Raw genomic sequence first — 25,168 nt, 5'->3', positions numbered from 1 at the left:
CACAAACCCCAATCAGTATTCTTTCTCTATCTTCCTCTGTTTCATCTCCTAGATACATTCCTTGTTTTCCTAGTCTTGTCATTGTGAATCAGTCAGGCTGTTTGAATTATTACTGGTCCTCTTGCCATTCATCACCCCACTTACAAGCAGCAGCAATAATTCTGTTCTAAAAGACAGAGTAGGAACTCCACAATAGTGTATAATAATTGTTCTTGTTATATATGGACAGCAATGTTTATCCTAGATGATTGGAAAGAAATTAAAAATATAATATATGATATATTATATATAATTGTATATAAAATACTGTCAGAATCTAAGAATAAAATGTGTATATTATATATTTTATATTTATAGAATATTATATATTTAATATTGTCTACATCAGAAAAAGTCTGTCAGATTTTATATATATATATATATATAGATAGATATAGATATATATAGATATAGATATAGATATATATCTGACTCATACTTATTGGTCAAAGAAATAATAATGAGATAATACGCAAGATCCTTTGGTAAGGATTATGCACCCCACTGCAAGCAGTCTCTCATTAGAATGTCGATAAGGTAAAGGAGAAGGCTTTGCAGGAGAGGTCAGTGGTTCTGGTGAACATGAGCTAGTGCAGTGGAGAGGGACACAGCTTGGCTTACTGTGCCTGCAACTCCAGCTGAACCGTATACTTGCCAGGTGGTGAGGAGGGCAGAGGCAGCCACTGAGCTCCAGAACAGCTGCTCCATTCTCTCCTTCCACTTAATATTTGTGAGTCTGGGCAGTTTGGAGGCAGCCACGAGGGAGCACTAACAGATGGATGCCATGCTGTGGAGGTGCACTCTTGAATGGAGAGATCTCCTTTTACCAAAAGCAAATGTATTTATATGCTTTAAACATGATCTATTAGGAAGCTGGAGAAAGAGACATTCATGAAAAAAAATAACGTTCTTTAATTTGAGTTTTTAATTCATTTCTTTGTTTCCAGTAGTATTTCATACAACATATCAGCCATAGGAGAGCAATTTGGCTGACATCCAAAAGAGGAGGGAGGAGAGAGAGAGGGAGGGAAAGAGAGAGAAATAACAGGATAATTTTGTCTTTTCGTTGTGGCTTTATCTATTTTAAACATATCGTAGTCAGTTGACAAACATAATGAAATTTCTCAGATTCAACCAACACTGACTGTGAAATACTTCATTTTCAAGTACAATATGAGAGTTTTTCCATGGGCATAACCTTCTATAAGATAGCTACAGAAATTCCTTTTTCCTTCATTTCATAAAGAGAAATAAGAAACAAAAATATTATAATTTATTTTCATTTAAACAGATTCAAATCCAGTTTTGACTAAAGTTATACTTGCTTTAAAATATGTCAAAATTCTCCTAAAGAACAAAGGGGCAAAGTAGAGTTTGAGGGTTTTCAGTGTTTTTGAGTGACTGGTATTTTGTATTCAAAAATATGATGACCTCCACCAATAATAGATTATAATTATATAACTTGTTGAAGTTTATCAAGTGTGTTTTCTTAACCTCAAAATGTGTTTTATCTTTAAGAAAATATTATTTTAAAAAGAAACCCTTAAATAGTAGGAGCTGTCAATCCATAGATGATGGGAGATATCAAAATACTTGCCTGTCAGCTTTGGGACATTAAGAGTGTCCTTCATTTTTCCAGTGAACTGTGGCTAAGCCTAGATGTCTCTTGCTTTTATCCATTACATGATTCACTTCCATATGCTAAAATATACTACTTAAGGGAATAGTAAAAGTTGTCTACTTTAACAATAAGATATCTATGTGATACACTGATTCGGTAGTTATTATGGAATTATCAAAAGGTTTAATATTGTCCCTGTCTCATATTTCCTAAACCTTCTTAAAATGTTAGCACACTAATATTAAGTTCAAGTAAATGTCCCAGAAGGCTGAGGCTATATATCAGGGGCAAAGGACTCATCTAGCATGTATGAGGCATTGGCTTTGCTTCTCACTAAGAATATATTATAATTAAGGTAAAAATACATTTTTCAATAAAAAAAACTCAACTAAGACATTCACATTCACTGATCAAGTAGAATAAGTGATGATCTTCTAATAAGTGATGACCATCTTTTTAAAATCAAACAGATGGATAAATTTAATCTTTATAATGTCCAGTTGTGATCAGGACATTTATTTCCAGTGTCTGATTCTAGATACAGGAAGAAATCTATAGTCAACATTGCTTCAACTTTCCTTCTGTACCCTTAGTTCTTCATGAATATTCTCCACATTCTGTCTGCTTGGGTGCAATTCACTCCATATCTAAGCCACATCCCGCCTTCTTGTCACTTATCTAGAACCTTCTAGAATCCAGAATTATATGTGACTTCCTTGAAGCTGTCTCCACTTTCCTTCTGTATTCTGAATACATACTATGTGCCACTTTTTCCTTGTTTGCTACATCCAGTCACCAACTTCTACTTGACATTACTTCTCCAGTATTTCTAAAAGCATACCTTTGGGATCACATATATATGTGTTTTTAAATTTGACCTATGCTCCCAGTGGCTGACTGACTCTAAATAGTAGTTATGACTAATCATAATTACCTTTGAAAATAATGGCACTTGAAGTTGAGTATTATTCTTTCCAGGTCTGTGAAGAATTGTGTTGGTATTTTGATGGGGATTGCAATTGAATCTGTAGATTGCTTTTGGTAAGATTGCCATTTTTACTAGGTGAATGTCTTGATGTTACAACCTGAATGCACCACATTTTAGATGGCATGGTGGGAATTCCAAAATCATTTTATTTTTTTTTCTTTTTATGAGAATAAAAATAAAGTTGTGTTCATCTTTATTGCTCATTCATAGCCTGATTTTCTTTCAACCAGGGCATCACTAAAATGCCTCAGAAACACAGGCCTAAACTATCCTTTTATGTTAATGGAAAAGTGTTTTTGAAATAAATTGAAATTTCACAAGTCATATTAATATTATTTACTTGTCATTCTTCAAATTCAGTTTGTCCAATAGAAGAACCCTCACCCTCCTATCTACAGCACAGCCCAAATTTTAAAGCAGGTTTTAAAACCCCAAGAATAAAAGTAAGTTCCATGTCATTTTTAATAAATTTTAACTTTTTTTTATTCCACTGAAAGCCAACACAATTACTATAGCATTATCCTCTTACTTTACAGGTTTGGTTTTCACAGATGGTCAAGTGTGGGAGCCCGTTCTGGGGTTCCTCGTGGCTTTACCCAGCAGGTCCGAATAGAGGATGATCAGGACCACGGGCCTGAGTGCAGGTGTCTGAGATGGCCTGCACTTGGCTGTGCTGGGGGAGGAGGTCTTTTGCTCCACCCCTTGGCGTCTCTATAAAAACCCTGGACCAGAGACAGTCCAGGCCCATTGGAATAGGTTCTAGGCCCTCTCGAGGCTATCCTTTATTTTCTATCTGTTTATCTCCGCAAGATTCTCCGCTATAAATCCTTCTATCTAATATTTCCTGCTGCTCGCACTCAAGAAAACTCTGGGAAGCTGTGGGGGTGGTGGGTAAACACCCCACAGTAAAGGATCTTCTTTAAATGCTCCAAGTTGAAAATGGGAGATATGTGACATCACACTATGATCAGATACCAGCCTCCATTCTGTGAGGATGCATGGTTGGCTCTTACACTTACACATCACATAAACAGACAGAACATGCATTCCAGCCCCACCCTAGGCATTTGAAATATCCCATTGAAAGCCAGAGGTTTGGAAGAAATTTTAGTGAACACAAGGAATTCTTAACTTCACAAGTATAGCAGTTAAGGCACTACATATTGAGTTAATAAGTCACAAATCCAGCCGAGGGTTAATACCTTAACTCCAAGTTATGTTGTCTACATCATTATAAAAGTCACTGGGGTCTATTAGGGGTGACATCTTTTCTCAGAACTGAACAAAATCCCATCTATCACAATTTTCAGAAGTTGTATTTAACTCTTTAGTATAGAACACTATACTAAAAAAACAGTGTTGCGTATGATATTTTCAAGTTCACTCAGAGACAAGCATTTGTAATCTTAGGCAGGTGAGTGAGAGAACTGTGAACAACCTACCTGCCTGATCTATCCCTCCTTAATCATTGACAACTTTAATGGGAATGGCACATCTAGACTACTGATGCAGTCAACAGGCATAATAACTTCATCCTTTAAGGTTTTATGCTCTTGCCAGCCAGTGACCTTTATCTACAGCTGGGGACTACATATTTTATTCGTGAATCATGCTTCTGAGTTCTTACTTGTAATTCTCTTGTATAGTGTAGATTTCACATAACACTGATGAGTCCTTTGAGCTTTTAAAAGTACCATAGGATACAGAGTCTACATACATTTTTGTAACTCTACCATATGAAATGATTTCTGCCAGCAATTCTACTGCAGAGTATCATTTTATGTTTATAACCTTATTTTAACCTTACTTATTCTATGCATTGTGTTGAAATCTAACTTACTTTACTCTTCCAAGGTTAGAATCATGATTGGAAACCATTTTTTTCTTATCTTTACTACATGATAGTCCCAATAACAGTCTGGAAGAACCATCTTCATTTATCCTTTCTTGACACTGGTGTAGGGAGGCATTTTCTAATTTGTCATACCATTCTTCACATCATATTCTTTTTTGTGTCTTTTCCAATTTGACCCCATCATTATTTTGTTATCATTAGTTATCATTTTCTGTGTTATTTTCATTATTATTTGAAGAATTCAGTAGTCCCTTGTGACTTAGGATTTCAATAGGCCCCTGTGAATTCCCTTGCTCTTGTACCAAAGGATATTTTAATGACCAATTTAAAAAAATAAACTAGTAAATCCCCTTAATATTATTAGATTGCCATAGGAATCTGCCTGAAAGTAGATCCAGATACTGAATTTAGCCTTTAAACTCATAATCAAATTCAAACATAGTTGATAAGGAATAGCATTGCAGAGTTGGTTATGTCCTGGATGGAGGAAAGGAACTCTTAGGAATCTAGAAACCTATGAAATTTAAGAGATCCAATATGTACAGAAAGGTATAGGACTTACAGGGCCCCGCTCCAAGGTTATACAGTGAACAGTTGTTGAGGAAAGGGTGATAGAGCTGCCTACAAGTTGGGCATCAAGCTCTAGGGACATAGCATTTGCGAATCATCACTACTGATGATGGACTTTTCAGTGACAAGTTACCCTTGAGTCACTTGTGCTCTTTTAAGTTCACTCTTCATCTATGTCCCTATAAGAATTTCCAATAAATGTATTGGTTTACAACCAAGTTGGGTTCAGGTGGAATCCTTCCCTTGTTATGTCATCAGTCCTCTGGATGGAAAAGGCATGTCTCTGCAGACAATGCCACACAGTATAGTACTTTATAAAACATACAGCACAGTTCAGCCATTTACTATACTGAACAACTTAGATGGGATTTTCCAAATCTCTTTAACCTTTCTTTCTTGTGTCTTAATTTGCTTATTGTCCAAGGATAAAAATTATCTACTGAGTCCCTTAAATTTTTTTTTCTGGGAGAGGCAAGGTGAAGTGAATCAATCAAAAATTACATAAAACAAGAAGAATAATTTTAATTAAAGTCTTTTCCTAATTTGATGGGTGATGTTATTCTGTATGCTGTAAAAATGTGTTGCTATGATTATTTGATAAATAAAGATGTTTGACCAATGGTGAGGCAGAATAAGGTTAGGTGGGACATTCTTACTAGAGAGTGAGAAAGGAGAAAGACAGAGGAGATGTTGCTAGCCTCTGCCAGGAGAAGCAAGATGTAAAAGTACTGGTAAGCCACAAGCCATGTGGCAAAATATAGATTTATATAAATTGGTTAATTTAAGATATAAGAGCTAGTTAGTGAGAAGCCTGAACCATTACACCATACAGTTCATAATTAATATAAGCCTCTGTGTGTTTATTTGGGTCTGAGTGGCTGTGGACCAGGCGGCACACAGGAAAACTTTAGCTACACTAATTCATAAAACAACCTTTTCTTTAGACAATATACTTTTTGCTGACAAAATGTACTAGTAGATTCAAAGCTGAGCATATTTTTTTTGAAAAGCTCACGATACTTTATACCATGCCTAAAACTGTCCCCATAGTAGTAGAGACAACACAAAATTTACTTTCCAGCCATCTTTATTCATTTCCTACAATGTTCTCCCATCAGATTGGTCTCTATTCTAGGAGTTCTGGGTCATTCATCTTATTAAATATATCACTGTCTTTGATTGTTTTTGCAAGAGTCTTCACCTGTATCACTGCGCTGACCTCAAACATCATGAAATCCTTGTGTAGGAGCAGGGGGACTGCCTGTTGAAGGATACTACTCCTCAAAGATAACTATGAGAAACTGCTCAGAAGCTCCAAGGACCTCAAGAATGCATAAAGTTGTACAAAAGTCATGTGAAGAAAGAAATGCCAGTGGGAATGATAAAAATTATGCCACTATAATTTTATCTGGGCTCCATAAATGTATCCCTCTTCATTCTGAGTTGAACTTTGAACTTCGTAGCTTTTATCTGGGTTGAGTACACAAATATTAGAAATAGATCCTCTATTCTAGAGTTTGCCTTTGGCTTCCTTGATGATATGTGAGTACTTATGTTACCTACTGACCCCCCATTAATATTCTTAGTACCTATTCAATTTTACTCTTCTGTGAAGAAGAAGGCAGGGAAATTATGACTATGCGGCTACTCTGTCAAAATATTCAAAATCGAGAGCATCCCTGATGTAGCTTCACTAGAATTTACTAGCCAGATAGATAAGAGCAAGATAGTTCTCCAATTTTCCAGTCTTTCATCCTGCATAGAGCATTTCCTTGAGAATGTTGTTTCTATTTGGATATTAAGAATTTTTTTACATGAACAATAATAAAAAAAAAATGATGGATATATCAGGGCCCATGAAAGAAGTATATGTTTTCCTTCTTTTACTGTATATCACTGCTATTTCAGAGATGGCACTAAGGATTGAATCTGAGACAGCTTTAAACTACTTCTGCACCTACCAAAGCAATTTCATAAGAGAGGTATTTTATTCCAGAATGAATGAATGAATAAATGAATATGTGGATAGTGAATAAGGATAGCTGAGTGCATAGGTGCTTGCTGTGGGATGGTCTGTATGTCAAATTGCTCTGATTGGTCAATAAATAAAACACTGATTGGCCAGTGGCCAGGCAGGAAGTAGGTGGGACAAGGAGAGAGGAGAATTATGGGAAGCAGAAGGCTGAGGCAGAGAGACACTGCCAGCTGCCGCCATGACCAGCAGCATGTGAAGACACTGGTAAGCCACAAGCCACGTGGCAAGGTATGGATTTATGGAAATGGATTAATTTAAGCTATAAGAACAGTTAGCAAGAAGTCTGCCATGGCCATACAGTTTGTAAGCACTATAAGTCTCTGTGTTTACTTGGTTGGGTCTGAGCGACTGTGGGACTGGCGGGTGACAGAGATTTGTCCTGACTGTGGGCAAGGCAGGAAAACTCTAGCTACAAATGGCGCCCAACGAGTTGGCAAGAGTTACCACCTAAAACCTGAGAAAAGATTCTAAAACAGAACTAAAAACAGCTTCCTAATTGTCTCTCTCAAATGAGCTGCAGCTGCTGGTTTGAGTTACTGGCGGGTTCCTGGCGTGTGTGCTTGACCTGCAGTATGGCGGGAATGAGGCCTCTGCAAGTAGCACATCAAACTACATGGTGGATTTAGCCTTTGCTAGTACAAAACAAAAAAAGAGGTTTCTGGGCTACACGCTGCTTTGATAGAAACATAGACCCACTATTTCTGAGAATTGATGGCTCCCAAAGCTGGCAGAAAACGTACCACCGCCATGTTGGGAAGCTGAAGTGGGCGGAGCCAGCAGCCACAGCACCTTTTCAGTCTTAGAATGGTGCAATTTAAAGCAATAGGCTCAAGGTAATATAAAACATAAGCCACATAAAGATGGCTACCACACAGAGAATCTGGATTATGTTCTCTTTGATATTCGTAACTGAAGAAAAACATTTGATTGCAAAAGCTGTTGAGTTATGCCAAAATGTGTATTTTAAAGGTACCTTAACTTCAAAATTTGGATGTAAGGATATGTTGCTTTGGAAAGGAGGCTCTGCTTTTGATTCCACAGAAAGCCAGAGGCTATGGATTTGTTCCAGATTAAGATACATCAGGTTTGACCAGCCAAGACCACCTGAAAGGTCTCTGATGACACCATGGCCCAGATGATCCAACATCCAGAATCGTTTCAAGGCAACTGGCTTAGACGATACAGTCTCAAGGACTACTCCATGATCCTAAAATTTTCTTTGTGTCCCCATAAGATACAGCGCCCCCCTCTAGCAGGAAGTAGTAAGAAAAGCTACACCCAAATTCCCAAATATACCAAGCTGGCTTTGGAGATGTGTAAAAGTTAAAACCTTCCTTTTTAAAAAAAAGAAAAGGGGAAGTGCTGTGGGATGGTCTGTATGTCAAATTGCTCTGATTGGTCAATAAATAAAACACTGATTGGCCAGTGGCCAGGCAGGAAGTAGGTGGGACAAGGAGAGAGGAGAATTATGGGAAGCAGAAGGCTGAGGCAGAGAGACACTGCCAGCCACTGCCATGAGCAGTAGCATGTGAAGACGCCGGTAAGCCACCAGACACATGGCAAGGTATGGATTTATGGAAATGGATTAATTTAAGCTATAAGAACAGTTAGCAAGAAGCCTGCCACGGCCATACAGTTTGTATGCAATATAAGTCTCTGTGTTTACTTGGTTGGGTCTGAGCAACTGTGGGACTGGCGGGTGACAGAGATTTGTCCTGACTGTGGGCAAGGCAGGAAAACTCTAGCTACAGGTGCTTTTTCCAATCTGATATTTTCTTACAACAATTTCTAGGCACAAAATTAATTTAAGAAATACTTTCAATTTCATCTGTGTAACAAAACTTTATAAAGTGTTTCTGGTTGGAGATATACACCAGAGTCTCTGAATGTCCCAAGAATTTTATTTGATCTACCCCTAGATAGTCATTCTTTTACTGTTGTTCCTCAAGTGTATGGTAGCTCTTAATATATTGCAAGTCTTTTGATATCTAGAAATACACATTATTGAATCACGTATCCCTCAATAGATTACCATTCTGTCTAGCAGAAAGTAGTTAGTGAATAAATAATAAGTTCATAGGGCATTTCATAGTCAATGTTCATTGATCATCTCTCATAGTCAACCTTCTTGTAGAAAAATATCAGTGTATTATGAATGAATATTCAATAAATACTTACTGAATGTTGGGCCTGTCAAGAATATAAGGATATAATTAAAAATTTAATTAGTATTTACTTGGCATGTCAATATATGATTTTATCAATGCTTTTTATATCATAAAAAGATATATAAGAAATAATACTAAAATGACTTTTTAGGGCTGATTTATTGATGCCTTAATAGGTATCTATTAAATCGGCTTCTATTTAGTAATATAATACAGGTTTTAAGATTAACCATCATATTACAAGGAAAATAAATCAAAGGAAGGATTTTCTTAGTAGTGCACAAAGGCAGTAACCAGAGTGGCATTTCAGGACCTAGGATTATGTAGAAGGTCAGTTGGAACTAACTGCCGTTTGTGCTTGTGGGAAAGGAAGTGCTATATTTAATTATCTCATATTGGCGAATTTTGACATAGGGAATCCTGGAGAGTAACATAAAACAGCATTTTCAGGTGCAAGCTATATTGCCCATAGGAAAACCAGGACAGAAGGAAAATGAGCAACTCCTAGGAATCAAAGTAAGTGAGTCTCTCTTCAAACACTTCCCGCTCCATTCAGTTCATCACTACTGCAAGACTACTTTAATCTTCATTGCACCAGCTTTCGACTGCATTAAACTAATGAGTTTAATGATTTTGGTTAAACTTGCTGACATTTACCTAAAACAACAAACCCTTGAGGCAAAGTTATATATGCAATTAAAATACCTGTTATAGGGACTACAACAGAGGCTACAATCAAGTAACTTAATGGAGTTCATTGCCACTAGAATTTTTTTCTTAAGTTTCTGTTTATGAATTTGAATGATGGAGGCCATGTTATGTTTTTGTATAGTATATTTTGATAGATTGTTCTTAATGAATAGATACAACTTACCATGGGATATCACCTTCTTTTAAAACCATTCAATTCTCAGAATATCAAAGCAAGAGTCAAAAATTTTAATTTTCATATACTATTTCTATCTAAATTCATGTTGAAGAATCCATCTTAAGTCCTTGTGGGTATGCTAGTTATTCTGTGAAAACAATATCATCATCATCATTACTTAGCTCTCAATATGTATCTATAATTTCCTACCATGTCTCAATGACTCCAGGAAGTAGATATTATAGTTTTCATGAATTTTATGAGATATAAAAACAATATACTAGAGGTCAAGCAGCTTTGTAACTACAAACTTTCATTCTGTACAATGACATGACAATGCATTTAGCAGTCATAGACACTTTTATCCCTATAACAGCTGAGAAGTCCATTCATAGATCAGCATTCACAGCTTCATCAGAAGTCACTCCTCTAGAGAAGTTTCCACTAAGCAATTAAGTCAGGCTCAGAGACACCTTTTTCCTGTGCAATACCCTCTCAATAGAGTCTATACAATGAATAATCCTGATTGAGTCATTATTAAGATACAGCCATGTGCTACTATTTTAGTTATTTTATGCATTTATTTTATATTTATTTTCATTTAGTTTAATAAAATGACAAGAAAAACAAATCAGGCAAAAATCTCTGTTGTTCTCACAGTAATTCAGAAAAAGTGTCTCTGTTTAGAAGCATACAGTAGTGAGGCCTGGGTTATCTTTAGTCCACCCAGTAACCTCATTGCTCCTTCTCCCTGTGGACTCAAAGCAGCATATGGTTGTTTTTCTTGCAGTTTAACTCCTCTGCTTAGCCCAAACCTCTTGGTTACAATCTGTTTTGTAATCCCTATAAGGATCACTTGTCTCTTGAGACATACATTCCTATCAAAATAGAGACCTGAATTGCCATTTCACTCCCAGGAAAATTAATACACATTTCACTTGTAGACCAAGATTCCTGGGTAGAAATCCTACATCAAAATAAGCAATTACACTAAATGATTAATTAAAATCGTATGTTCATTCCAGCAAAAGGAAAAAGAAACAGCAATATTTCCAACAATAAGGATGATACTTTTGAGAATCAAATGTATCTGAGACATTTTCTAGGGTAGAGAATGGTTTGCTTACTTCAAACATCCATTCACTTCACTAAGATGTATTCAGGAGAGATTTGCTGCACTTAGATGTGCCTGACCATCTACTGTGTATGTGGAAAATCGTTCTGTGCTTGAATTCAGCCAGAGGAAAACAAAGCAAAACTGGTTCTTTGAAAACAAGAATACAGTCCAATAAACGGCTGATAAATGCTCACCATTGAGAATGTGAAACCAGTTGTAAATCTGGTTTAATAGAATAAGGAGAAATGGCAGATACGGAAAATAAATCCTCCTGACTGTGCTCTCTGACAGTGATTCCAGGCAGTGGACAAGACCAGTAGGCATCTCTCACCAGGCTGCTGTGCCGAACAATCTGTGGATGCCTTCATCAGGACACCTGTGTCTTTACATAAGCAGCTCTGCTCTGAGTCTGTGCCCACTCCTAGCATGGAGTGTCTTAAGGCAGAAACCACATATCCACATCTACATCCATGAAAACTCTTAGCAGCACAACTGAGCTTATCAGGATCATTAAATAGCAGTTCTTATTACTCCCACTGATCTGAAATTCTGTACCCTTTGAGCACAGAACAGTGACCACAAAAAGACAAAACAAAAATAATGCTGCTTTGCAGATTTCAGATTTTTTTCTTTCCAAAGCAAAAAAGCACACTTCACTGTGGCTCAGACTGCCTCAGACTTGACTTAATCCAGCCCAAGAACTATAATGCTGTAAGTACTTGACCAGCTTGACCAGGTATCTGCTCCACTGTAGGCCTCCAGAGTCCTGGCACAGAAGGGTTCTCTGAAGAGTCTACTACAGGAGTTGTGTGGTCATCACATGCCAATGTGTACAACCCAGGTTAGCCTTGGACTCATGATCCTCCTGCCTCTGCCTTCTTCAGCAAATTCTATCAGCATGCACTACCACAACTGACTTCAAATTTTCTACAGGTGTTGATTTAAATGTCTGTCACAAAAATTTTAGAGTAGCACAAAGGTTATAAATTTGCTCATTAATTTATTATAACTATTCAACATTGTAATCTTGTATCAAAACAGTATGTTATATGTGTGTGTGTGTATAAAGTAATTAAAAATGAAATTTTAAATTCTGTTTGGAAAGAAAGCATTTGATTGGTTTAGAATAAAACCTTGAAAACCTCTCATCCCCACATAATTGCCCAGATGACAATATATATCCAAATACTACTGGAGGAAGAAGAAAATTATGCATTTATCCTATGTGAAGTTTACACTGTAAGTGCGGAGAAAACTCTCCAACTATCAGAAAAGTAAAAAGAACTGATTATGTTAACATTTTAAGTGCAGGGATTCTCTGTAAGATTTCTTCATACTGTCCTTTCTTCCTCTCTTTTTTCTCTTCCTCCCATCTGTACTTTCTAAAGAAAACTCAAGTGCTTCTTCTCAAAGGACTTCAATTCTCTACTTGCAAAACTCTATCAGAATCCCACAGTTTTGATAGAATTCTGAGATAAAGAGTAATACATGAGGCAGTGTTTATGGAAATCATGTGCATCAGGAAATGGAGTAAATGAATCCTTACTTTGTTTCATTTAATTTGTATTACAACCATATGAGGTAGTTACTACTATTTTCACCTTGGAGTTTATTAAACTAGGGTAAAATAATACTGTACACTATGCAGATATCTAAGCAGAATGCCTATAAATCAGTAGCTCCCCAAGCATCCCCACTCCTCCTTCAAACAAGAGTCCATTCCAGTTTCTCAAGAGAGTTACATGATTTATCCTGATAGTCTGCAGAATCCAGTCCTTGCTTTATAACTGCCCACCACAGCCTCATTCACCATTGTTCCTGAGAGCAGGAATTTCATTTTTTCAATGACTCTAGCCATACTTTCTAGTAGAAACGATCACAGCCTGTATGAAAAATTGTACAAATTCATTTGATGTATTTATGGGAGATAACAGTTCCAAATATAAAGCATTCATGCATCATTAAATGTACATAAAAGTACAGCTTAAGATTCAATATTAACTTTTAGAATAAACAGATTATGGATACAGAGAAGAGATATGTATGTGTTCATTTATGTGTATAATTATTTGGGTTCTTGGTACATTATAAGGGCCTTGGTACTATACAAAGTATATGACAGTGCCACGAAATTCATTTTACAATGTAAATTCTTAGCCAAAACAATATGATAAGAATTTTGATGTTAACAAAAGTCAGATAAAAGTTGTTTTGCTATTTAAACCATACTCAAAGTTTTCATTGTCACATTAAGCTTTCTTCACAGAAAATATATTTACAAAGGATGGCCATAAAAAAGATACCAATTTTAAGATTATAAACAATCTGGGACATTTTCAAAGTTAAGTTTGAATAAATTAATTTGAGTTTCAGAACAATATAAGAGTTTCACAAAGAAGCTAAAGTCCTAACTGTGGAGATTTGTAGCTGCCTTTTGCTTTAGCTAGAATCAAAGCTGCCTCCGCACGGCTGAATGAGAACTGTGTCAGCCGTCAGGAAGTCACTTTCAAGAAACAAACTACAGATCTGTAATTTATTATCATCACTTCTTGGCTGTGAACTTGAGTGGCAGATTCAACAAAACTATGTCACTCCAAGAGACATTTGAACATACAGGAGGAGAAAAATGAATGGCCTCAAATGCAAGAAAGCACATGAGCATGACTTGCAATTATGTGGCTTTGAGTAGGGTACTTCATTAAAAGAGTGAATTAAATGCATATTGCAAATATACAGCAGTGGAGAACCATTTTCTAGGTCATACAAAATACTTTTATAGGCATCGTATGGCCCACAGAGAAAGTACTACCTATCTTAGCGATTCCTCAGACACTAAGTGGGAGTAAGCATTCTTAATCCTTGGAGAACTGGATTCTTGGTTGAGTAACAGGACACATTCTATATGTGAAGTCAGTGTGTGCTAATAGAGCTGCAGTGACTGAAATGTAAAATAAATCTTTTTGTCTGGGATGAAAGATGCTCTAATCCCTCTCTACCACCTCCAACCCTGCCCCTTGCACCACTGTGGGCTTTCCCAGATATCTCTTAACCTTCAAGCTCAGAATGGCATCACAGGCCAAAGCCCCCTATGCTACTGTTGGGCGCCATCATGAAGTATCATGCCTCAAAATCCCAGGGAATTCTTGCTTAATAGGGAGATTCTCTTTGAATTTCATGATGTTACTATTTTTACAGCTGGGTACTACTCCATTGTGTATATGTAGCACATTTTCTTTATTCATTCTTCAGTTGAAAGACATTTAGGTTGTTTCTGGGTGCTGGCTATTACAAATTATGCTGCTATGAACATATTTGAACAAGTGTTCTTGTGGTATGATTGAGCATCCCTTTGGTAAATACCTGAGAGTGGTATCATTGGATCTTGATGTAGATTGATTCTCAGTTTCCTGAGAAGCCACCAAACTAATTTCCAAAGTGTGTGTACCAGTTTGCACTGCCACCAACAGTGGGGGAGTGTTCCCCTTGCTCCACATCCTCTCCAACATAGGCTTTCATCAGTGTTTTTGATCTTAGCCATTCAGACTTTGCAGACAAATGGATGGAACTAGAAAATATCATCCTGAGAGAGGTAACCCAGACTCAGAAAGACAAACATGGTAGGTACTCACTCATAAGTGGATACTAGATATAAAGCAAAGGATAATCAGACTACAACCCACAGCTCCAGAGAAGCTAGGAAACCAGGAGGACACTAAGAGGGATGCATAGATCACACTGGGAAGGGAAAACAGAGGAAATCTCCATGATTAAACTGGGGATGAGGGGGGGAATATAGGGAGGAGATGGGGGATGAGAACATGAGTGAAAAGGTTGGTCAGGCTTGGGGAGGGATGGAGTGGGAGAGTAATGAAAGAGATATCTTGATAGAGGGAGACATTGTAGGGTAAGAGAGAAACCTGATGCTAGGGAAATTCCTAGGAATCCACAAGGATGACCCTATATTAGACTATTAGCAATAGTAGAGAGGGTGCCTGAACTGGCCTAACTTGGTAATCAGATTGATGAATACCCTAACTCTCATCATAGAGCCTTCATCCAGTAACTGATGGAAGTAGATGCAGAGATCCACAGCCAAGCACCAAGCCAAGCTCTGGGAGTTTATTTGAAAAGAGGGAAGAGGTATTGTATAAGCAAGGGGCTTAAAGATCATGATGGGGAAATCTATAGAGACAACTGAACCAAGCTTGTAGGAACTTGTGAACTTTAGACCAACAGCTGTAGAACCTGCATGGGACTGAACTAAGCCCTCTGCATATGGGAGACAGTTGTGTGACTTGGTGTGTTTGAGGGGCCCCAGGTAGTGGGATCAGGATCTATCCCTGGTGTATGAGCTGACTTTCTGGAGCTCATTACCTATGGTAGGACTCCTTGGTCACCCTTGATGCAAGGAGAGGGGGCTTGGTACTCCCTCAACTGAATGTACCAGGCTTTGCTGACTCCCTATGGGAGACTTTATCCTTTTGGAGAAGGGGTTAGGAGTGGGTCAGGGGTGGAAAGGCTTGGCAGGGGAGGGGAGAGCCTGGTGAGAAGGAGGGATGAGAGGGGGATCTCTGGTTGGTATGTAAAAATGAATAAAAATATTTAAATAAAAATTAGGGAGATTCTCTGGGCTGACACTGATGAATCATTGCTTCAGTCTGTCAGTTGTCCTATGGGAAAAGATTGAGGCCAGCTAAGTGGTAAAACCAAAACAAATAAATGCCAGCTGCCTTACACACTGGGACCCCACATCAGACAAGGCTCTAAGTGCATATAGTCCAAATAAAATTAGATTTCTTCTATTCTTATGAATATTGTTGGATTTCTCTGGAGAAGTTCAAGTTTAGTGCTTTAAAAGGAATATTCCCCTTTAAGAGCTAGATACAATAATGCACAATGATGGTGATACTTGCTTTTAGATGAAGTTGATTGGTCCAGTGCCCGATGATTTTGTATTCTGTACTTTTGTTGTTTATCTGATACTGGAAGATATCATAGCGTCCAGGAGCATCTCCATTTTCATTAAAAGTGACAGGTGTACCAGCGCTGCCTATGAAGATTAGAAAAGACTATAAATAAAGTATATGACATAGCCCAGTGGGCTTATTTTCCTCTAAGGAAGAATGTTAGATAAAAATATATTGTGTATACTAAGGGATGCAAAGATTGTAATCCATGCAAGGTTATTCTTGATAGTAAAATTCTTTTACATGAAAATCAACCTAGATGCACATATAAGAATAAGATAGACTTTATTGTATACATTAGAAAGTAAATGATGAGTAGTCAAGCTAAGTAATATATGTACAAGCTAAATAAATAAAAATCAATAGTCTGAATATTCAACACTGGCTTTGTAGAATGTGACTTAATGAGGTAAATATATGTGTATTGAAATATGACACCTATGGTACAATACAAACTACGAATGTCAACACAAAATCAACAGAACATCCAAGCCAGAAGGCTAAGGAGCTTGACTTAATGGCAAGTTCAGCTCCAATATGAAGCAGGTGCACTTTTCAGCTCCACTGCTTTTGAGTAGGTCATTGTAAGCTGCTCTTGGAAACCTCCACTGGGCAAGGCAGAGCGAGCAGTGGAGAAGCCCCACTTCACTTAGATCATCAAAGCCCCATGGTTCACTGTGATGAGTGTAATGGTAGCAGAACAGCAGGATGCAAGGAATTCAGTCTCTTCTAAACTCCATTTCTCTTGGAAGCTCTCATTCTTTCCCTTGATAACTTCTGCTTGCTTTTACTTTCCTTCTTATTAACATTTATATAATCACAGGTGTAAGAGTAGAACGGAATGAGCACCGCAATGATTTTTCATTCCATCTCACTGCACTGTCTACACAGACTTTCTTTTTCTCTAACAGCTTTTAGAGCTCCCTTCATCTCCATGGATTACTCTTTCTCAGCTGAAACATTCAGTTGACAGAAATCCCTTTACATGGTTCCTATCTTGTCCCTGCAGGCCCTTTTTCCTCAAAGGGTATTAGAGCTAATTTCTCTTCTGTGATGCAGTTTCCTCTTCTTGCTGTCCTTTTCTACATTATAGTCTCCAAATTATATACAATTAACAATGAAATGGGTCAATGTTAAGTATTTCCATCCATAAATGACCTTATTAATTTATTTGAAAAGATAAATGAAATTTATCAACTTGCATATAACTAGAATGAGAGTGGCAGATTGCAACCAGAATGTTTTCATGGGATTTAACAGAGGTGTGTTTATTATAATTCTATTTTCTTGACTTTATTCTAAAATTTGAACATGACATGAAGTCTCTAAGGAGAACACAGACATCTTATACTATCAAGAACTGGTGAGCCCACAGGCACAGAGAGGAAGAATGGGCCACTGGCATAAGAAATAGAAGGCTCCCTGCATAAGTCCCAGGTTTCAAACAGCTAACTCATGCAACAAGCCCAGGACCTGGTACCACTGCCTAGATGTCTCCCAAACAGATCAAGCCAATCAACTGTCTCACCTATTCAGAGGGCCTGATCCAGTTGGGGGCACCTCAGCCTTTGGTTCATAGTTCATGTGTTTCCATTCATTTGGCTATTTGTCCCTGTGCTTTATCCAACGCTTGGCTCAATCTGGGAGGAGGGGACTGGACCTGCCTGGACTGAGTCTATCAGGTCGATCTCAATCCTCGGGGGAGGCCTTGATCTGGAGGAGGTGCGAATGGGGGGTGGGCTGGGGGGAAGGGGAGGGGGGCAGGAAGGGGGAGAACAAGGGAATCTGTGGCTGTTATGTAGAACTGAATAGTATTGTAAAATAAAATAAAATAAAAAGAAATAGAAAAACAAAACAAAACAAAAAAATAAAAAAGAAATGGAAGGCTCCATGCTCATGTTGACTTCTCCATTCATTTGTATAACTCTTTTCATGTGCAGTAAAGGCTGAACAATGAACATGAATGGACCTGGAGGTCATGAGGATCAGTACACATGTGCTTTGTTACTAATTATTATTTTCAGGCATTCAAGTGGGAAATGATTTTATAATCCAATAAAGGGAGGAACTGAGGGAAAAAGTCAATCTGTTTGATCAGCCAGTAGTATCTTACTACTCCTTATATGATCAAGAAGAAATCTATTTTCTATTCCTGAACAAAACATTTCTCAGGCTGTTTAGCCTCTTCAGTATTTCCTGTGGACTTCTGTGAAGTAGAAGTAATGACATTTTTCTTCATAGAGATTTTATAAAATTTAAATTGGTCAATTCTTGTGAAGTACTTAGAGCAATACATAGGAAAATTAAATACTATGGTCTACCCCATAGTCATTTTTAGTAAATATCAATATATATACTGGTAGAAAGAATATGAAAGGTTCTTTAAATGATGCCTAAACAGTTACTAGGATTCAGTAACAGGTTTCTGCTTGAAAAACACATGTGTTATGCACATAATAACATCAGTTTCTGATATCTATACATCATTTAAAAATTAGACTATATTTAATCTTCTATATCTAAAATACCCATTGTTGTCATCGTGTTTATCAAATGACTGTCTTTCAATCTTTCATGCCATAATTGTTCTCAAGATAGAAGGTGTCACTTCTGTAGTACAGATGATGACAGCGTACTGGGTTATGTATAAACTTATGACCAGCTGTTATGGTATCTTATTTCTCCAGTTAAAAGAACACCTGTTGGTAGTTAATCAAAGAATCACTATCCCCAAAATATTAACTTGTAATTTATATACTTTAATATCATTTCAATATCAACTTTATCAGATTTGACATTGCATTAAAGGGGAATATTTGAAAGTGGTCAAGAAAATGGTTTCTGAAATCAAATTGGGTTCAAACTCCCAGTTCCATTACTTAATGGATGTTAATGTTTTAGGTACATTCTTAATTTTATTCTATCTCACTTTTCTTATCTGTAAACTAACATAACAGTAATCCTTACACAAAGAGTTCCATGATTAAATGAACCAATCTATGTAAATACACAGTGAATATAACCTAAGTATGAATTACTATCATCCTTGTTTTATGGCAGTGTGTGAGCAAATATGATTTTCATATTTCTCTTTCTGATCCCTATGATATCAATAGAATGCCAAATAAACTGAAAGTTCAGTTCCCTGAATTCCTCACAATTTGATTTACCATTCTATCTTTTCACACACAACTCTTTGTTCCTTCTCCTAAATCCTCTTGATAATCTGTGACTCAAGTCATGCACTTATAGGAACTTGATTATACAAAATTGGTCAGAGACCCATCTACCTCTTCCTCTCCAACCTGGATCCACCAAATTCTTCATTTTCCTCTGCATATTTTACTATTCATCTCATATATGATCTTAAATTTGTTCGAGAGGTATTTATTGAAATCTCAATACATAAAATTGTTGTTTTTTTTCTCATGGCAATAGTCTCCTTGGTATAAGCAGATCTGTTGCAAGCATTATTCAAAGTTAGAGCTCAATACAGAACAAGCATTCCACAAATTATAGGCAAACAAAGAATTACCCACTTATACTCTCAAGCAAACTCTTGTCCATCTTCTTCATAACACCATGAACTTAATCTATACCACATCCCAACCCTCACACTGTCATCAGTGTCACAGTGGAAACCAACCCCAAACTATGTCTTATGTTTGAGTGGTCTTTGAATTAATTACTTATAGCTAAAGCATGTTTTATTACTCATCAGTCTTGCTTCTTGTTTTCCTAGTCTGCTTTCTGGTCAAGGCTAAGCATACAATTGGATTACTCAACCTTCTCCCATTGGGAGCCAGTACCATTGAGTGTTGACTCACTGAAGACAAGTTCCCTAGTACTCTGGACTATGAAACAAAGCATCCTTCAATAGCCAGGAAGGACTCATTAATAGCTCACTCCTTTCCCCAGGCTTGCCCTCTGTTTTATAAAAAAAATCATCTTTTCTTCTGAAATTGGCCACCTTGAAAAATAAAACTAAGTGAATTTCACTTATGAAAAACTCAACTATTTATCAATTTATTGTGATTTAATAGCAACTATCATAAGAAATATAGCAAATACATTTTAATTGAGACTATACAGATAGTTATTTATATACTATAAATTATACCCCATTAGATTTTCTTTCTTTCATTTCATCTTGAACTATAGGTGTTTTGTACATTTTGTAATACATTACATTTTTCAAATGCTTTCCATCCATGTGGACCTGTGAAAATGGGGAACAAACACATAGATTTGTGAGGTGACGTTTTTACTAGTCAGGAACTGCCTTCAGGGTCTACACATCTCCTGGAGTAGTTTCTGTTCAATAGGAAATGTGTAGAAAAAATATATTTTTATTACTCAACATATCAATGCACTTCTACTATGTTTCTGCAGGGAAAATTTTACATCAAAATGCTGGTTCCTTTGACTGTGATATGGGGAAATACTAGTCTTGGGATTTCAAGACTGAAGTTTGATTTCTTGGTCTTCAAATTAACTGTGGTTATCTAAACAAGTGACCCTATTTACATGTAACTCTTTCTCATCTCCAAGATGATCATAATAATAGCAGTTCCTCCCAACTAGTGTTGTATGACATGGCACATGAAAACCATTTAGTATGTGACTGGCGCATAATAGAGCAATGTGAATGAAAACTGTCTTCAGTATAGTTCAGTCTTTGCCTACACTTTTGATGACACAGTTCATGTTGTATTGTTTCCTCAGTGGGGGCAAGGAGGAAAGAATGCAAGAACAATTTGTTTACTTTTAATTGTAAAAAAGATAAATTGACTTTTAATTGTCACTCAATAGTCTTTTAAAATCTTTTTTTCTTTCCCACTTCGTTACTGGTTAGTGATCTCATCACCACCTAGAACACTTAGCAAGCAGAAGAAACTAAGAATGAAATCAGTTAATTTATCAGTTTCTGTACCTTTAATGATTACTTGAGATTTAAAACAATGGCCCAAATCCAATAGAAAATAATAATACTCAACATATTATGGTTATTTGTGCCTTCCTTTCTTTTATACTATTTATCAACTATGCATTACAACCAGTAAACAGAATCAAATATTCAAATTTAAATCACATCACAATGTAAGTGTTTAGGGATAAGAATACTCTCCACAGGACTTAGTGTCATCCATGGAAGATGTTTGCACTGGATTTAACATATCCTTCTCCATCCACACCTTTGCTATTGTATCTCACAGTTTTACATTTATCTATTGGCTTCTGGATTAACTCGATGAACTTACTTACAACTTTCATTTTCCTTCTAATTTTCTTGCATATAAACATCTGCTATAAACATTTCCATCTTAAATTTGTGCTGTGTAGTAACTAATGCTTCATAATTCACCAATTCTCATTGCAGGTAACCATTTTAAATCAGCATACTCAGATTCACAGACAAAGCCTCTCCTGAGCTCTACTTAAAACTTAACTGTATATCTTTCACTTGCTACTTCCTTTAAAGTATATGCATTCACCAAAGTTTGACCAAGGCATCAGAAGATGCCAGATCTGGAAATAATATCCTAAAAGAAACACTTCATTGTTCCATGAGGTAACAATATAAGCAAACAATTACTCATATCCATCCATTAACAGATCCTAGATCAAAATTACACCTAGTTTGCACATTCTTTCTCTCTTTTCCACTAAACTGCTCCAGGCCACTATGATATCTCTGTGAACCCTGAGAAAATACTTTTTATTCACACTGAATACTTTCATGCACTCTTGGCCATATTCTATTTCAAGTAGCACAAAGTAAACTCTCATCTAATAGAGTCAGTATTTGTCCCTACAATTCAGTGTAACATACAAAGTTCATTTTCATGACGTTTACATGTATCTAAAATATACCAGATCTTAAAGGACTCAATACACAATGCTGGTTATTATATACTTAGCATTTAAGAAAATTTTTATGTCATGGTTACTACCATATAAGTCACACCGGACTATTGGTTAAGTGTTAGAGTCCATATTCAATTTTTCCTTAGTAAATGGCTAGGTTCTATTTGCAATAACTTCACTAAGGTGTGACCAAATGATCAGTTGTAGCTAATCATATATGAGGAGATTTGAGGGGTATTAGAAAATTCATCATAAGCATCCTGAGTGGACATTTGTGTTCTTTTCTTCTTCCAAATGGCTATATGGAAATCAGATTTTGGGTAAATTGAGGATCTACATGTTAAAGATGGCAGAGCTTGCAAGAGCATGAACTGTAGTGTGAAAAGGCCTGTGCTACCTTCGTTCATCCAGTCTTTTATATGAGCATCTCTTTGTCACTGTAGATTTTGAGTCCACTGCTTCCAGTAGACAATCATAACTTACTGCCTAGTATGGTGAATTCACATTATTTAAAAATCAACAAGCATAATCAGATTATCACTAGAAATGAAATGCTTCACTTCATGCTATATTGTACATGATAAGAACACTTTAGAACATTAAAATTGAGGATCAGGATCAAAGAAACTGGGATGAATTGGTAACTGGTTTCAGAGTTTGAAGTATTAATGCCAATTACCACAATGCATGAACATATAAAGTATACAATGTGTGTGTATGTATATATATATATATATATATACATATATATATATTATACATACTAATACATGTTACATTATGTAGACTCATTCTCTAGAATTCCATGGAGTAGCTATCTGTGCTAATTTTTTTTTCCTAAATGAGTGCAAAGGTACTCATGTAATTAGATGTTCCCATAAAATCTAAACACAAAGGGCTTCAAAATATGTGTTCATTTCAGGCTGAAATGACTGTTTTTCTGTGCTGCTGAGTGAAAAATAAGATAGGATAAAGAATATAATTGAATGGCATTTCTGATTCTCTGAGCCAAACCTCCTTCTTGATTTTTCCATTAAGAAACTGAACTTACAATAGCCTTCTCTCTCGTGTAAATGTCTTTATGATCCTTGGATTAAAGGTGCATTACGATTGCGAAATGTCATCATTGTTAATGAATAGCCCCATTTGAGAAATAGAAATGCAAGCTATAATTGCATTTATAGTACTCAAATAAGCTGATTGCACTTTTAACATAAGAAAAGACCCATTACTTAGTGATACACATCTCAGGGAAGCAGATGTATTAGAAGGTTTAAATGAAATCTCTTGTAAGAAAAGTGACCAAAGAGACTATTAAAGTATCAAATGTTTGGTTAAAGCAAAGGAACGGGGGGAAAGAACATTATAATTATGTGAGATTAAGTAACACATCTTAAGAGAAATTTGAGGACAAAGCAAAATATCCTACTACTCCACAAACTCAATATATTCTCATTTTGTATGAGAAATTTTCTCTGTATCCTGTGCCATTGAATTTCCTTATGACATCATTTTGATGCACTGAATATCCAATACCTAGTAATTTGCATATGAAATCTTCATTGAAAGAATGACTGTGTCGTGTAAATAATTCTATCTCTGACAATGATGTTGATACACATGAGAGGAACAATTAAAAGAGAAGGAAAGGAGAGAGAAGGCAAAAGGGGACACATGGACAACATACACTCAGAAGAGAACTTTAATCAAATAGTCTTTTTATCTTTTGTAGCAGAGAGATTATCATGCTATTTAAATTTATAACCAAATGTACTGATTTTTGCAGTAAATGATTTTATTTTCATGTAACAAATAATCTTAAACCCAAAGTCTAAGAGTTATTAGTTTATATTTTTACTGAGACTTTTAAAATTTATCATTTTCAAACACATTTTTGTAAAGTGAGGTAGAGATATAATTTCCCTTTTATATAAGGATACTTCTGTCTTGGTTACTGTTCCAGTACTATAAAGAGACACCACAACCAAAGCATCTCTTATAAAAGAAAGCATTTAATTGGATGCTTGCTTACAGTTTCAGAGGATGAGTACATAATCATTATGGCAGGAAGCAGACAGACATGACATTGGAGCAGTAGCTGAGAGCTTTACATCCTGAATAGCAGGCAGCAGGCAACAAAAAACACACTAGGCCTGGTCTGGGTTTTTGAAACATCAAAGCTTAGCCCCAGTGACACATCTGTTACAACAAGGCCACAGATCCTTATCCTTCCCAAACAGTTCCACTAACTGGGGAACAAGCATTCAAACATATGGGCCTATGAAAGCCATTCTTCTTTAAACCAACACAATTTGTAACTGAATTCATCAATTTTTTGCTGTGAATGATTTTATTTCCATGTAACAAATAATTTTTTATCCCAAAGATTAAAAGTTATTAGTTTGTATTTGTATTGAGACTTTTCAAATTTATAATATACATGTGCATTTTGATCCTATTATAAATGATGCATGAAGGTCTATGGGGATTAAATACCAATAAATTTTCAACACTTCTATTGAATTCCTTCTTTCTCATGGACTGGAAAGCTACAGTTTTGTACCTGAGATCTACAAAGAAATCACCTTGTCTTTTTCTTTATTATACCATTGGCCCATTTGTTCAGTTTTTATCTAATGTTATACAAATCACACAAAGACTTAAACTGGCAATTTTAATTTATCCTAAGACTTCTTCTTCCTCTCTGTTTTATTTTTTTTTTCTGTGTAAAAATTAGAATCATCTAAGTGGCTTAGGATCAAAAAGTGATAGAATATACAAATTATCTATGGAAAACAATATATTTTTACCATCTTCCTACTTATGAGCTTCTGTTTCCTGATGATTGCTTAGCATTTAGTTCTTCAGGAAGTTTTAAACCTTTTTCTAAATTATATTTTCTCTTCTCTAGTTTTTTCTTTCTCCAATTTGTTGGTAGGTATTAAATACTGAATGCAGAAGCTTACACATTAATAATGCACTCTACCATGGAACTACTTCTACAGACATATTTAAACCTTTTTTTCCATAGTAATTCCCCAGTTTTGTAGGTAATATCATATCTAACGTTCA

The 25,168-nt window shown here is 36.2% G+C and overlaps 1 protein-coding gene across 6 annotated transcripts in view; it reads right to left on the bottom strand.

Moving 5' to 3' along the window:
- Grm8 (glutamate metabotropic receptor 8) overlaps window positions 1-25,168 on the bottom strand; it is an 805,417-nt gene that overhangs the window by 115,591 nt on the left and 664,658 nt on the right. For all 6 annotated transcript variants that reach the window (XM_006996266.4, XM_042272849.2, XM_076566128.1 and 3 more), the window contains exon 8: window positions 16,175-16,311. In XM_006996266.4, coding sequence (XP_006996328.1) covers window positions 16,175-16,311 — 137 coding nt within the window. The remainder of the gene's footprint in view (window positions 1-16,174; window positions 16,312-25,168) is intronic.

Source organism: Peromyscus maniculatus, chromosome 3 (assembly GCF_049852395.1).
Source record: "Peromyscus maniculatus bairdii isolate BWxNUB_F1_BW_parent chromosome 3, HU_Pman_BW_mat_3.1, whole genome shotgun sequence".
NCBI classification, from domain to species: domain Eukaryota; kingdom Metazoa; phylum Chordata; class Mammalia; order Rodentia; family Cricetidae; genus Peromyscus; species Peromyscus maniculatus.
This window is presented reverse-complemented; position numbering and strand designations above follow the sequence as displayed.